The sequence below is a fragment of the Typopeltis vanoorti genome, chromosome 5, assembly GCF_054136105.1.
Source record: "Typopeltis vanoorti isolate ZY-2024b chromosome 5, IOZ_Tvanoo_1.0, whole genome shotgun sequence".
In the NCBI taxonomy this organism is placed as follows: Eukaryota; Metazoa; Arthropoda; class Arachnida; order Uropygi; family Thelyphonidae; genus Typopeltis; species Typopeltis vanoorti.
Genome location: NC_143553.1, coordinates 80,126,496 through 80,142,288, shown reverse-complemented (window position 1 = coordinate 80,142,288; position 15,793 = coordinate 80,126,496). Strand labels below are relative to the sequence as shown.

The 15,793-nt window shown below is 33.4% G+C and overlaps 1 protein-coding gene across 3 annotated transcripts in view; it reads right to left on the bottom strand.

Annotated features, from left to right (window-relative positions):
• Positions 1-15,793, bottom strand: part of LOC150106587 (cadherin-like and PC-esterase domain-containing protein 1) — an 85,427-nt gene that overhangs the window by 16,029 nt on the left and 53,605 nt on the right. For all 3 annotated transcript variants that reach the window (XM_090392559.1, XM_090392557.1, XM_090392558.1), the window contains exons 6-17: positions 14,273-14,412; positions 11,766-11,850; positions 10,914-11,103; positions 9,423-9,600; positions 9,060-9,250; positions 7,908-8,151; positions 7,475-7,579; positions 5,220-5,335; positions 4,992-5,114; positions 3,685-3,758; positions 3,408-3,434; positions 3,107-3,296 (exon numbers count right to left, since the gene is read on the bottom strand). In XM_090392559.1, coding sequence (XP_090248685.1) covers positions 3,107-3,296; positions 3,408-3,434; positions 3,685-3,758; positions 4,992-5,114; positions 5,220-5,335; positions 7,475-7,579; positions 7,908-8,151; positions 9,060-9,250; positions 9,423-9,600; positions 10,914-11,103; positions 11,766-11,850; positions 14,273-14,412 — 1,663 coding nt within the window. The remainder of the gene's footprint in view (positions 1-3,106; positions 3,297-3,407; positions 3,435-3,684; positions 3,759-4,991; positions 5,115-5,219; positions 5,336-7,474; positions 7,580-7,907; positions 8,152-9,059; positions 9,251-9,422; positions 9,601-10,913; positions 11,104-11,765; positions 11,851-14,272; positions 14,413-15,793) is intronic.

Below are 15,793 nucleotides of genomic sequence, written 5' to 3'. Positions count from 1 at the left end.
TAATAAAATAAAATAAAATAAAAACGAAATGGAAACGCATACAGGCAAAAAAGATCCAACAATATATACAGCCTAATTTAAAGCATAGAAATACTTCAGAGGATTCGTGATAATCATCGCAAATTTTGGTAATATGCTAAGGATGGTGTGGGGTTCTCATATTGTAGTTGAATCTGAATTTTTAATTATTATGGCAAAAATGGTTTTTCAAGTCCCGAGTCGTAATACAGAGGACAGTATGCAAACTTGAAAGGCGGCGTACTTTTAAAAGCGCGATCATCACATGTCACTGTTTAAAGGCCCTTATTAAAAGTAGAATCCGTTACACATTCTGAAAGGTCGTTGATCTTCTCTCACCACTAATTGGAAACTTAGATGGCGTCTCAGAAGCGATGTCATTGCTCTCATTATGTGTCAGTTTTGTGTAACCATCTTTAATTGGACACCGACAATAACAGACGCCCATTTTCCGTTTTTGATCCTTCTTCAGAGAAATACATCCGGTTACTGGAGACGTCAATTCGTCCCGTGACAATGTATCTACAGTACTATGCATATTTAATCCTGTATTGAAGACACTTCAACCGATCACTCTGTATTGGCAATATCCTTTAGTTGGAAACACCTGGTTTCGAATTCCGTCTATCCTTCATCAGGGCTTTTCAAAGGAGAGTTAGTCGGTTTCATGCGAAGGTGGAGAGTTTTTCTACCTCGAAACTCGATTATTTTCGTCCTTTAAAATAGGCAAACCGGCTCTTTACACACATATTTACAGACATAGAATACTAATAGACAAGGAAGGCAATGGGAAACCACCTTATTTTATAATAATTCCCTAGTAATATAGCTTACTTCCTTACCAATCACTAGATTGAGAGAAAACACACACTTCCCTCGTATTTCAATTGTTTTTACCTGTTTTCCAGATTAAAAAAAGACAAACAAGTCATGGAACACAGTTAACAGATCATACACCACTCACGGCTTTAAGACGTATTGAAGCAATCCTAAATAATCACAATCGTACGATTCAATAACACAGAGAATTCGAAAATGTATTTAAATTATCCTTCAATGTAGAATTATCCTTATCAATGTAGTTAGGTGACTTTAACATAGTGTACATTATTGTTCCCAGTGGGGCACTTATACAATATATGACTAAAATCATGTTGTGCTATCTATCGGAGTAAGAAGTTTGCTCTTCATCTTCTTGCTACGATGGATTAGCCCACGATTTTAACAAGAGAACCAGACCGGGTATGTTCAATTACGTACAAAATTTACAACTTTCACTAGGATGATGATCTAGGATGGCTGATAGAATGGAAGTTGTCAGTTTACAAAGTTGTGGAAGTTGTCAGTTTACAAAGTTGTGGAAGTTGTCAGTTTAGTAGTTGTCAGTTTACAAAACTAGTTTTAAGAAATGCAGATATTAATTGGGTCAACTATGCTCGCTGAATACTGATGATCTTAAAACACAGAGCATGTGAAAATATTCCATGATTCTAATGAATTCTTTCTTTTATTCGCAGCCCATTTCAGAAGCCGAACCAGTTACATGTGGTTCGACTTCTCCTCATTGTAATGTTTAAAAGATGTTTGTTTGTTGTGCACACAATGTCGTTTTTTAAACTTTTAATTCAGTAGATTAGTACGAAGAATTTAACCGATTACTTATGCAAGTCAGTATGTTAGCAAAAATATTCCACCCTTCAAATGACGCAGTTTTGTCCAGGTGCACTTCAATTGCTGAAATAGTCTTCTCAAGAGGTTATTAATGTGAGGAAAATTTTATGAAATTTTACGTGTTAACCTTGAAAATGTAATTAAACTAATGTTAGAAAAGAAACAGTAATGGCAAAAAAAAAAAAAAAAACTGTAATGTACGAGTGCCTAAAGGATATCACGTACCAAGGTTCTTAAACTAGCAATTAGCTAAGTCGGAACATTAAAAGGAAGAACCATCCACTCAAACAAATTACTGACAAATTAACAGCAGTAGCGACACGTGGTGGATACTTACAACATATACATATCGGTAACAGAATTCAAGGTTAGTGTCATGTATTGTGCTTTGAATCTTGGACGAAAACATGGAACCCATTTGAAAAACAGTTTACTTCCAAAGCTTTATTTTTGGTTACATTTATTCCTTGTCAAGTTAAATAAGTAACGGCAAATCATACAGAAGTTATAGTTACTAATGAATTCTCTGTATTTTCATTTTTTTTAACTGGATAAAATATACAGAGGAATAAACGTAGTATTAAAACCGGCTGTAATAGGCTGCCATGATTCAACCACACACACAGATTTCATTTAGTTGCAGCGCCTAATCAAGTATCCTGTGACAGGCTTGTTTCGTGCCACCAGAACATTATCATGTTTATAATAGATTGAAATGGCTACAACAAATTACTCTTAATGGCATTGTCACGCGTAGGTATCGCGATAAGCTGTTCAGTGGAATTTGTTGCGCTGTATCCAATTGACTCCATATGCCAGGATAAATTTCATTAAAAAAAGCGGGGGCACGTGTCTCGATAATGGTCAATGCAATATATATTGACATCATCTTAGATACCAGAAAGTTTAATACAGTATTAATTTGGTGAAATATGATCTATAGTATGTTACATGAGTCGTTGCTGGGCAACAGTAATCAATTGCAATCATCTGCTTTTGCCCATACATGATTCTTTTAAAAGAATGGCATTTTTTGCTCATCTTCGTTTGGAATCGTTCACAAATTAAATAACACTATTTTCGGGAATTTTAGACCCGCCCACTCCTTTTTTTTTTTCAAAAACTGTGATACAAAATAAACACCCTTCAACATTTATGCAACAAATAACCTTGATTTCATAAATATAAAATAAAATTTATTGTTTTATAGGATAAAAAAATTAGTAATATTATAATAATGTACACTAATCATCTGTCAACAATTTATTTTATAAATTAAATTATAAATATTTATGAGTTAACTCTTATGAAAAACTAAGGCAAAGTTATGGGATATCCGCAAATAATATTTTTACGATTCCAATTAAACCTTTTTGTCACATAATTAGTGTCATAATTCCGATGTTTGTAAACTCACCTGGAAGTTCCGTACTTGTCATCTATCCTTACTTCGGTCTGACAGTTTTGTGACCTGGCGGTTATCCTGATTAATAATTGGTCATAAGTGACGTTAGCTACGTATTCGGTGACCAATGGAGAAAACTGAGGCACGATCTCTATGGTTGGAGAAATGGTAAAGTGCGCTAAATATGGCATCGTTGATGGATCTATGGAATACGCAAAGAAAAAGATACAACAAGTAGGTGAATCATTCGAGATATTATTCATTTTGTAGTCTTAAAAGCCTACAATGAATACATTTGTTTAAGAGAACTCACCTTCGCTACATCCTTCTATTTCTAGACCTGAAACGAAGTAAAAAAAAAAAGAAGTAATTATCAATACTTTCATATGCAAATTCTTTGACGTGATTTTTCAACTAATGTTTTAGCTCTTTCAAAATAATGCAAAACGATTTGCACTTAGTTGTTTTATATTCACTGTTTCTTCTTTGCTTAAAAGCGTGAATGAATTTAAATTCAGAATTATGCTTTCATATGTAAATGAGGAAGAAACGACGTGAAAAAAAAAAAGAAAAGAAAAAAATGAACTTACTTCCGCTTTCTGCATTGTTGTCACTTCCTCCTGTATTCCATTGTTTAGGCGCTACAGTCATGCTGGTTTCTCTACTGGAAAACAAATTAATAATCAGGACTTGCATTTGCAATCAGGAGAATCAAGAAAGAAATAAAAAAAATGTAAGTTATAAATTTATTATGTTTTTATTCTTTTCTTTTATGTTTAAGGGAATGGGAGGAGAGAATATTTGATAAAAACATAATTGCCATTTCTCAGTAAGTACGGAGGAAATATTTTTCCTCTTGAATAGGATGCTAATTTACTACAAAGAGGTCATATTGTATCATCTATCTTATGTAGGAATAGTGGTGTTTCTGACATGTAGCAAACTTTGATGTTTATTGAGAAAATTCGCCTTTTTTGGAAGCGGATTTTTCCCAATATTTTAAAGAGTGCTTTAAGTCGTTTTTTAGACACGATTCGCAAAATTCATAAGCACCCACCCCTATTTAGATTCATTTTACCGTTTGTCCACGAGTATATAGCTCATAGCTGAACTCTTAGATTATTTATTATTATTCGTGGAATAATTTTGAATAATTTCTAATAGTTTTTACAGAATTTTGCGAATTAAAAGTTGTTTGATTTCAACGAAACTTTAGATATAGTTATAAGTTTTTATCAAGATACTACGTATCAAATTTCAACAAGATCCCTTCAGACAGAGCGGAGGAAAGCGTACGTAACTGTGGGTTTTCTTTGTACCATTCATTTTAGAAAAAAAAAAGGCACCTTAAAATTATCTTTAGTGTCATGTTTAGCTTTGATTCTGTCTTTGACTTTTTTGCAAGGAGATAAAATTCTTCCACCTTCTTTAGAAATCACTTAGAAAGAAGAAACTTTTTTTGTTGTTGGATAGCTCGACCAAAACCATAAAGAGATTTATTTGCTTCAAATTTACACGAAAATAAGCACAATTTAAAGATGTTAGTTATAAATAAGATGTCGTTTGAGATCTGTATATTAACTTTATAGATGTTAAAAGACGTTTTATTACAACCAAGATGAATTATAGTTATTTATTAGTCATTACTTTTAGAAGAAAACAGAGTACAGGCAGTTCCTGCTTTACGAGGTTTTTTTTTACGTCTTAAATGGGATTCAAACCATCACACACAAAAAGATAGTTACTGTTAGGAAAGGTAGCTAGGAAAAAATTCCTATTTAATCTCTTCTACTTTTTTTGTTCTTATACTACATTCATTTTTATCCTTCAATAATTATCTCCAAGCTACGTTCAATCTGTTATGCTAATAATATAAACGCATATCCTGTGCACTTACCAACAAGGATTCATATGTGTATCCCTGTCAAAGGTGTCCCCTTCATTCTCTTGACTGTTGTAGTAAGTCTCCAGTGTCACTAGAAGGTTATGTAAATCTGCTGTTCTGTATACGGACGGCTCTCTGAAAATGCATAGAAAAGTAATTAAAGCCGCGATTTCACTGTTAAAACTGTTATTTTAAAAAGTTAAACACTGTGTGAATATAATCCTTTATTCTGATATATACCTATTGCCTTCTTGGTCGGACGTTCCAAACTTATTCCTCTGGTTCTTTTTCCTCAACATCTGCTCCAGCTCTTTGATCAGTGGCCCGTAGTTGGCGGCCGTGGTGGACGGGTAGAGCTGTAAGGAATTGCAAATCAGGCAGCTAGTTAGAAAATATTTGAAAAAATCAGGTTGTAAATATTTAATTATTTACAGAGAAAATCATAATTGGCAAAAACATACTTTTAATGGCGAGGATAGATGTCTAGAATAATATATTAAATAAAGACGTAGTTGAAAAACGAACTTCTTTTATAGATCAAGGACATCTAAATTTCTTCCATTATCTTTTATCTTTAAAATGATTAACTTCTTCCGTTGTGCTTTGTCTAATTTTGTTATTTTCTATATTTATTTTACATTAATACTACCATTTATATCACTGGCATCCTTTTCGCTGTCGTGTCATGATTTCAAAAATTCGAAACATCATGAACAAAAAACTTAAAACACCATGAGCAAAAAGCAAACCTGCAACAACATAAACTTGAAAATTGAACAAAAACAAAGTAAGACATCATGCAAAACAAACTTGAAAACATCGTGAACAAAAAACAAACAAACTTTAAAACAGCACGAGCAGAAAAAATTGAAAACATCATGAACAAAAAATATTTAAAAACAACATGAACAAAAAACTTCAAACACCATGAGCAAAAAACAAACCTGAAACAACATAAACTTGAAAATTGAACAAAAACAAAGTTAAACATCATGAAAAACAAACTTGAAAACATCGTGAACAAAAAAAAACAAACTTAAAACAGCATGAGCAAAAAAACTTGAAAACATCATGAACAAAAAATATTTCAAAATATCATGAATTAAAAATACTTAAAAACATCATGAACAAAAAACTTAAAATAGCATGAGTAAAAAAACTTGAAATATCTTAAACAAAAAACACTTGAAAATAGCATGAGCAAAAAAACTTGAAAACATCATAAACAAAAAAAATTTGTAAAAACATCATGAACAAAAATACTTCAAAATAGCATGAGCAAAAAACACTTTAAAAATAGCATGAAAAAAAAGAACTTGAAAACAACATTTACAAAAAATACTTAAAAACATCATGAACAAAAAACTTAAAAGAGGGCAATGAACAAAAAATACTTTAAAATATCATAAACAAAAAAAAACTTGAAATAGCATGAGCAAAAAAAATAATCAAAAACATCATGAACAAAAAACACTCAAAAAAACGAAAAAAGATCTAAAAATACATGAGCAAAAAACACTTGAAAATAGCATGAGCAAAAAAACTTCAAAACATCACAAACAAAAAACACTTGAAAATAGTATGAGCAAAAAACTTCAAAACATCATGAACAAAAAACACTTGAAAATAGTATGAGCAAAAAACACATGAAACATCTTTGACAAAATATACTTAAATATATCATGAACAAAAAAAAATTTGAAAAAAGCATGAGCAAAAATACTTCAAACATCACAAACAAAAAACTTAAAATATCATGAGCAAAAAACACTTGAGAACATCATTTACAAAAAATAGTTAAAAATATCATGAACAAAAAACACTTGAAAATAGCATGAGCAAAAAAACTTGAAAACATCATGAACAAAAAAATTAAAAACATCATTAACAAAAAACTTAAAACAGCATGAGCAAATAAAACTTGGAACATCATCAAAAAACACTTGAAAATTGCTTGAGCAAAAAAAGCTTGAAACATGTGAACAAAATATACTTAAAAACATCATGAACAAAAACTTAAAACAGCATGTGCAAAAAAACACTTGACAATAGTATGAGCAAAAAAACTTCAAAACATCACGAACAAAAAAACTTAAAATATCATGAGCAAAAAATACTTGAAAATAGCATGAGCAAAAAAACTTGAAACATCATGAACAAAAAATACTTAAAAATATCATAAACAAAAAAAAACACTTGAAAAATGCATGAGTAAAAAAAAACTTGAAACATGATGAACAAAATATACTTGAAAACATCATGAACAAAAAACTTTAAACAGTATGAGCAAACAAACTTGAAAATAGCATGAGCAAAAAAACTTGGAACATCATGAATAAAATACAAACGTAAAGATATCATCACAATATTATCATCATTAATACACTATTGTTTCAGCCCAGGACAATAATTCAATACTTTGCAGAAGTCAATTTGTTTAAATAACTCACGTTCTTGAAGACAAGTACAATTTTGCACAGCGTTGACTAAGTTACCTGCCTGAATCCTCCTGCTTTAACAGCTTCCCTCCGACTATCCATCAGTACCTGAAGATCGCTGTGACTCAAACAAAGGTCATGGGTTACATGGCAATCGAAACCCTGTGCAGTAGTAAAAGAAAAGAGAAATACAGAATTAAGTAGGTTATTGGGAGAAAGCAGCGAGAACAGTTCGATCCTTGTTAGTAAAAAGCTAATTCAAAATAAGTCGATAATAATTAAACGAGTTCAATGAACGGTATTTTGAACGTTTTTCATAATATTTTAACACAGCCACACTTATGTTGTTCAAGAGCGACGTGAACCAAATACTAAACAATGTAAAAGAAAGTTAAGTTGCATTTAAATTGTTAAATGCATTGAAGTAACTTGCTTATTTTTCCCCCTCCAAGATTTATCTCTTCTTATTTTATTTTATTTTTTTTCTTACCAATATTCCAACGTTTCCTTTTGTGGCCGCGATGGTTTCTTCCACATGTTGTGCAACTGGGGTGGGTTCAAAGAGCAACGATGCCATATCCTCCACTACAGATCGTTTGACTCGGTTGATTTGATACTCTTCTTGTTTGTTGGATTCCTGAAGATTTGGTTGGCCATTTACTTCCGTTATAATAGGATGAAAACTTGAATTAAAAATGACGTCAAATCCCAGCAACTGGAAGCAGTAATGACATCTAAAGAAAAAGAAAACTATGAAATGGGATATAAAAAAAAAAGGTAAAAATGTTGCATTCCTATTTTTAATAAATAAAACAAGTGCTATGGAAATTGCATTATCGATCCAACTAAGGGTATGAAGACAGGATATTATGTTTTTAAGTGCTGTGTTCTTCGGCTAGTTTGCCTGTTTGTTGGATGAAAAACCCTACCACCTGTGTATGAGACCAGATTGGCTTTCATTTGAAAATCCTTGTAAATGTTTCTCATATTCTAGACGGGCTCGAACCCAAATTTTTACGGTATGACATTTGGCAATGGACAAATGTCATGAATGTCCGAGTACCATTTTCAACATCAAAATAAATCAATAAACACACCACGGCGCTTGGCCGCACGAAGGAAGACTTGGTTTCGAGTCTAGTCGGCGACTAGAGGAAATTTTTCTAAGCCTTTTTTCGACCGGTTCCCGAGTTAGTCGATCTCTGTCACGGGCAAGCGGGTTTTTCCTCCCGGAAACTCGGGTTTTTCGTCCCGTAAATTCAAGAAAATCGACCGTAGAACCCACATTATTTCAGACATTAAATATATTGTGTTAGGGTTAGGGACCACGAGATGGCGGCACATTTGAGCCGTCTCTCTTCACTGTGTACCGCTTAATTAGTGATAGCCTTGGGCCATCTATCTCTGACTGGTACCAGTGGAGATTGAACTGCCCACTCAGTCTCCAAAATGTTAGGTAGGGCTAAATGACCTCGCCTACTCCCCGTATACGGGAATAAAAAGGCGTTAGCTGATTTTTTTTAAAATAAATTAATAATTTAGTCAATAGCGTCCAACGCAAGCAGTCTGGCATTTAAAAAAAGTCACGAGAAAGCATGTGATCGTATGAAAATTCAAGTCAACATGATTTTTTGTCACCTACCTGAAATTGCCAAAGCCTGGTGGAAGGTTAAATAATTCGGTAGATGACGTCATTAAAACAAACTCAGCCACAAGTAAGGTTTGTGCTAGAAGTTGGTAGACATTTTCTATAGCTGTTTGAACCACATGTTCCCCATAATTTTTAGAAATGTATTGCCATAATTGGGACAGGGGCCATGTCCGGCCCGATATCTAAAAAAATTAAAATAAAATAAAATAAATAAAAATAAAAAGATATACACATCAGTATTACAGAAACTATTATTATAAACACCGATGAATAGAATTTTTTTTTAAAAAAAGATATTTTACCAATTATTTAAATAATGGGGTGGTTTTGATTACATCTAACATTTCAACTTACCTTTCTGAAGTTCTTGGAGTGGTCGTACCTATGATGGACGATACCCTGACTATGTACATACACTCGAAGTGGAAACAAAGACGTTACGAGAACATAAAGTCGAACTGTAACAGGTTGACCAAACACCAGTAAAGGCTTAGGAACCAGTTGCTGCACAACACCTCTGTGTCGGCTACTTCTGAAAAACAGAAAATCAACCTATCATTCTTTATGAACAAGAAGGAAAAAGATTAAAAATATCTCAGCAATTGATATGAATATCAATACAGATAAGTATTGGTATAAGTTTTCTCATCCCAATACTTAATTTTCCCCTATAGGTTTTACATCACGTAAATTTTCTATAGAACAATACGATTAACGATGATCAGGTACGGAGTAAAAGTCAAAGGTCACTTTTGCCGTATCCAAGAAACACTGAGATATACGACATTGTCAAAAGAGTTGATCGGCTAGATATTGATAAGATGGTCTACACCAGGCAGGTGTGCCTTCCGTGATTGATGTGAATCTAATGTAGACGGTTACATCTTTAGAAAGGTAGCCTCAGGTGGGAGAGTGGTAAGTTATAAAAGGTCATCGTTTTATCTGATGATCCCTATGATTTTCTATCTTATATATATCATGCATTATTAGAGGAATTAAATTTCTAATTGCAAACACACCGATGGTATAATATTATTTATTTCGTCATTATCTAAAACTTAATTTTTACATACTTGATTTGATATTAGTAAAATTATATATGGCTATGATGCCAATGCATTATGTCTATTAAATCCGTGTGTTCTGGCCATTTTTTTTTTTTTTATTCCATCCCGCAGAACTATCCTTCATCTCATTAATTTCTTATACATTCTTAGGTTCCTCCGCAGAACAATAGCTCACCTTCTTGGATTTCCTTGTAGAGAAAAAAAAGTCTGAAGTATATTGTATAGTCAATGCACAGCTTGCGTATCTCAGTCAGTATTGACGATGCCTTTCGTCGGAAGCACCTGGATTTGAATTCCGTCTAGGATGTGAAGAACCTTTATCAGGACTTTGTAACGGAAGGTGAGTTAGCCAGTCTCATACGGTGGTTGAGGGGTTTTCCCTTCCAGAAACTCTGGCTTGTCATCCCAATGCACATAGTTAATCTTAATTGTGTTTTTTGATTTGCGTAATGTCAAATTTAGATTAATAAAGAATTTAAACACTAAAAGGAAATGTCTCAGCAATGGTGATAGTATTTGGACGTGTCCATGCTTCTTTGGGCAAGTATCTCTTAAATTATTTAAATAAGAAACTATCAACTGCAAATAAAATAACATTTAGAAAATATAATTCAAAAGAGCATCTTGAATGGTATCTTGCTGTCGTTTATTTAATATTTTTAAGCACCCCACAGCTGTCATTGAACTAACAGTACTTTCAATAAGTTGCAGATAACATATCTGTAAAGAATTTCTTAATAAAAGATACTAAGTGAAAGTGATCATCTTTAATACTTACTCCTGTAGATCCGCTTGTCCCAACGGACTGAAAATATCGAGTAACCTCGGACCAGGCGAAGGCGTTCCGAAAGTAATTGGTTTCAAAAGCCATTGTGTAGATAACCCCAGAGTTTCGGCAGCATGTAGGTATTTGTGGTACTGGGATGGCAGGTTGAAGCAGATGGGAGGTGCGAAATCTTTTTCTAAGGCTACAGCAGTAAAAGAGAAAAAAAAAATCACATTTCATTTTTATAACTCATTTCACGAACGAGGTTTCCTAATAGTAAAAAAAAGATGTGGCAAAATAAAAGTGAAAAATAAAAACCAAAACATCCTAAAATTTAATCTCGGTTTCGTTTCTAATGGAACATCTAAATGGGTTGTAATGGAAAAAGGCTTCGGTGTTATTCTGGTGATGAGATTTCTGCCGGTTGAATTGATCTCGTCTACTCACGTATCCTAAAGCAGGCTGCGTGTTTATTGTTGCACCGGGAAAAACGTGACGTGGCCTTGATAATGACAGCTGAAGTTTACTTGGCGAGATTTGAGCTTTGTTTTTCGATAGGCTAGAGGTCGTGCAGCTCCGAGGGGAGAGCACGAAGTTGACGTGAAAAAATCATTAGTTAATGAGCTCGCGGCCCTTCTTGCCGCAAATGAAAGCAATCATTTCTGTGTTACCGAAGTGCGCACACACACACACACACACGCACACACACACACGCACGCGCACACACACACACACACACACACACACACACACACACACACACACACACACACACACACACACACACACACACACACACTCTCTCTCTCTCTCTCTCTCTCTCTCTCTCTCTCTCTCTCTAACAACTAGCTTATTTTCTCTTACCTGATAGTTTACGAGCTTCGTTCATCGTACTACAGAGGGCATCCTTTTGCCAGAGAATACCTCGAATTCCAGGGATCCGATTCACCTGTAAAGAAACCATGAGATGAATTAAAGCTATAATGCAATAATTGTGTTCTGTTTCAATACTGTTATTTCAATAACAGTACAATCGGAACAACAGCAGACATGGAATTCTTATTGCGGATATCTTGAATACCCTTGAATAGTTTTGGCATTAAAATGTAAATTATGATTTATGAATGACTTGGTATGTATTGCAGAGCGTGGTTCATACAACCAACATTCCTCAAGGAACACACCGATAATAATTTGTAAATGAATCCATAGACCACATTTTATGAAGTCAATGTAACATTAAGATGACTTTTCTCACACGGTGTGACTGTACCACCACCATCAGCTTATTTATCGGAGGCTTGAAGTAGCATGACCCTATGATTTTATTTCCTCCTCCATATACGTACATTAGGTCTAGTGGCCCGTTACGTTCGTATTAGGCATGGCTTATTACGATTCGAAACCGCGATCGCCTCGAGGATAAGGTGGTTAGCCCTATGCCTCCCGGTGTGTCCTATGTCTGTAGATGCGTGTGTTCACGGGGTCGGTTTGCCTGTTCTGGGGGACGAAAAACCCCGAGTTTCCAGGTGAAAAACCCTCTACCTCCGTATGAAAATGGCTAACTCACCTTTAGTCGAAAGAGAACAGATAAAGGTTATTCACGGGAATTGAACTCAGGTTTGGAACGTTTGGACGGGATATTGAATCCAGGTCTTTCCGACCAAATCGCTTCGTCTATACCGACTGAGAATGATCCTATATAGTCTCTGCTTATTTCAACCCCTGAATCCCCCAACACTATTAATATGCTTTGGGTTCCATGAAGACTACGATTAAATAAAGAAGACAGAAGAAAGGAACTATTGAATCCTGAGTAAAAGCTGGGAGTCCTGGATAGATTTTGTAGGAAATGTTTTTGAGTTTTTTCTCGAGTTCCGTTTTGTAAGTCCTGAAATTGTACTGTAGGCAGCCTCTTCCACTTAAAACGACAATTAAGGAACTGCAGTCAAGGCCATTATTTTGGGATTTGAAAGCGAGAAATAAACATTTCGCGTTCTTAGAAATGAAACACCTCCATAGCACAGTCACAAGCTGTAATGACCTTTGATTGGAACGAGCTCGGTTTCGATTCCCCTGATAGTATCAGAGGAGCATTTAGAATCATTTTATCAAATAAAACTGTGTAGTGTTATATGGAGGTTGAGGAGACTCCCCCCCCTCCCCAAGGATCCAAACGTTTCATGTCATCCAAAATCCAAAATATATATATATATATATAAATATATATATATATATATATATATATATATATATATATATATATATATATATATATATATATATATATATATATATATATATATATATATATATATATATATATATATAATAATAATAATAATATAGAAGAATAACCAAGAGAATGATTTTACAAGAATTAATCTTTAGGACCGACTTTTATTTGTTGAAAGTTCTTAAATCCATCTTAAACTCGATTCTGTAATTCTTTGGATGTGGTAGTGCATTCATTTTCTGTTAAATCTTTCTTTTGATTTCTAATAATTCCCTTTCCATATAAAAGTATTAAACTATGATAAAATACGGTAACCGGCTGTTACCGTTTCCCGACACCAACTAATTAAACAAGACTTTTAAATTATCTAAAGGAACCATCTCCCCCCCCCAACCCCCACCGACTCCTTAATTCTATCAATTTGCAGCATACGAAAAATACAAGAATGTCGAGGTTTATTTTTTTATTATTTTAACTATTATAAAAATAATTCTGAGTAACCAGGACATGCTTTCAACTTTAAAACTCATATGGTGAGTTTACATTATTTGCTTCCAAAAATTATGAAAAATATCCTAAAAGCTGGACGAAAATAAGTAACGCATCGGGATTTTCTTTTACTTGGATTCTCCAGTTAGATGACCGGAATATCACCATGCTTTTTGAACATAACAAGCGGAAACTTGTTATCCCCATTCACATCGAGTAATTGGTATTTATAAAGCGACTATCATAGGATTAGTAGTGCAATTGTGTGTTTTACGTCTATTAATTCATGAGTCAACTGCCAAGGTACAACAGCTTTAGTTTTTCAATCTTCCTAGGGCGCTTGTCCAAATGTAAACAAAAAGGAATTTCATAGAATGCCTATGATAGAATCCGCATCGGCGATTACGGAATGACTTCTGCATAGTGTAGGCTTTGACTTAAAAGAGTTCACCATTAAATTTGGATGGCACGAAGGTGAGAGAAATCATTCAATGTATTCTTTAGTTGGAAGTAATTGCGTTCCAGATTTTCGGAAAAAGGTCAGCTGCAACTTGATTGTGATTAACCATAATCTTATCTGTATTATTAAAACGAAAGTGAATTTTTTCTTCTTTCTTTCCCTTTTTTTTTTTTTTTAATTACTTACCCGAATGTCAGGTAAAACTTTCAATAATTCTTTCTTCTCCAAGCACAAACCAGGATCGCCATCTGAAAACGTCATACACAACACAAGACTCCAGTTTAACGATTCCGACTGTAGCGTCGTCTGGCGGAGAGATTCGATTTCTACACTCAAAAAAAAAAAAAAAAAAAGTAAAAATAAATAAATAAATAAATAAACAATTAAAACGGGATAATCTATTAACATTAATTTAACCGAGATCACAATATATATAAAAATACAAATAACATTATTAAGCATTACAATTCAATGAGCTTAAAAAAGAAATAACCATGATTATTATTTTATTTTCCTTTTTTTTTATTTATTTTATTTATTTATTTTTTTTACAAACGAAAATAGTTGACCAAGACAATCCATCCATTTATCGATTGCCACCAAAACAAGGAAACTCATAATATTGCTTGCCATTGTTCTACCAAGCTTCCTTATTGTTTGTGACTCATATTTCCTTAAATCGTAAGTAGTTTGCTAAAAAGAACGTCTTGGTGAAAAATCGAAGAGATATTCTACTGCTTGAAGATACAAATCCTATCTTTACCGTGTCCATAAACCGATACGGGGGAAACTAGTTGGAAGGCCTTCGTTATCTGTATCTCTTGTACGTGTGTGTGTGTGTGTGTGTGTGTGTGTGTGTGTGTGTGTGTGTGTGTGTGTGTGTGTGTGTGTGTGTGTAGATATATAAGAAGCCGTTACCTAAACCAGTAGTTTCCAAGAAAAGCTTCAGATAGTGTGTAATCTCTTTCCTATGGATAGAAATGGTTCCTATTTATACGACTGCGTCAAGAATCAGTTGAAATAACAGTGTATTTTTGTATCAAAAGCTATATTTGCTACATCTGGATAGTTTTTTCTGTGTTGCTTTCGCATTTTTGGGTATATTGAAGTGGATTATTTATCTTCACCATCTATTGGCCTTGACCTACAATCGTTTCCCCGGAAGTACGCATACTATTTAATTTTTAAAGCCAAAATATTCCCACAAGAAGACTTTTGTAACTGTGAGTTGGAATTTTTATAGTTATATTTTATTATTTAGGTTAAATTACAATGGCTAAATTTAGTATATTTATTTTGTATATTTATATTTTGTATAAATATATTTATATATATTGTATATAATATTTGAATATATTAGTTTTAACTTAGCAAAACACGAAATTTAACTACTTACGAATCTTCGGTTCTCTCATACTAATCATTACTTTTTCATGGTCTGAATATAATGAAAACAAAGAAATAGTGAACCAATATTTTATGCAACTGAAATTTCACTTATTACAATTAAATAACTACGCGACCTTACAACACAATACATTATCCGTTGCTGGGAAACTATTTGCATTGTTGTACATTTATTCTAAACAATATAAAGGCTGAAACGCAGATTTCAGTTGTTTTTTGTTTCTTTTCAAATTATTCTATTTGGGATTGATCTTTTACTGCATTGAGTGTACTCGGCATCCTTGTAAAAAGATTCTTATT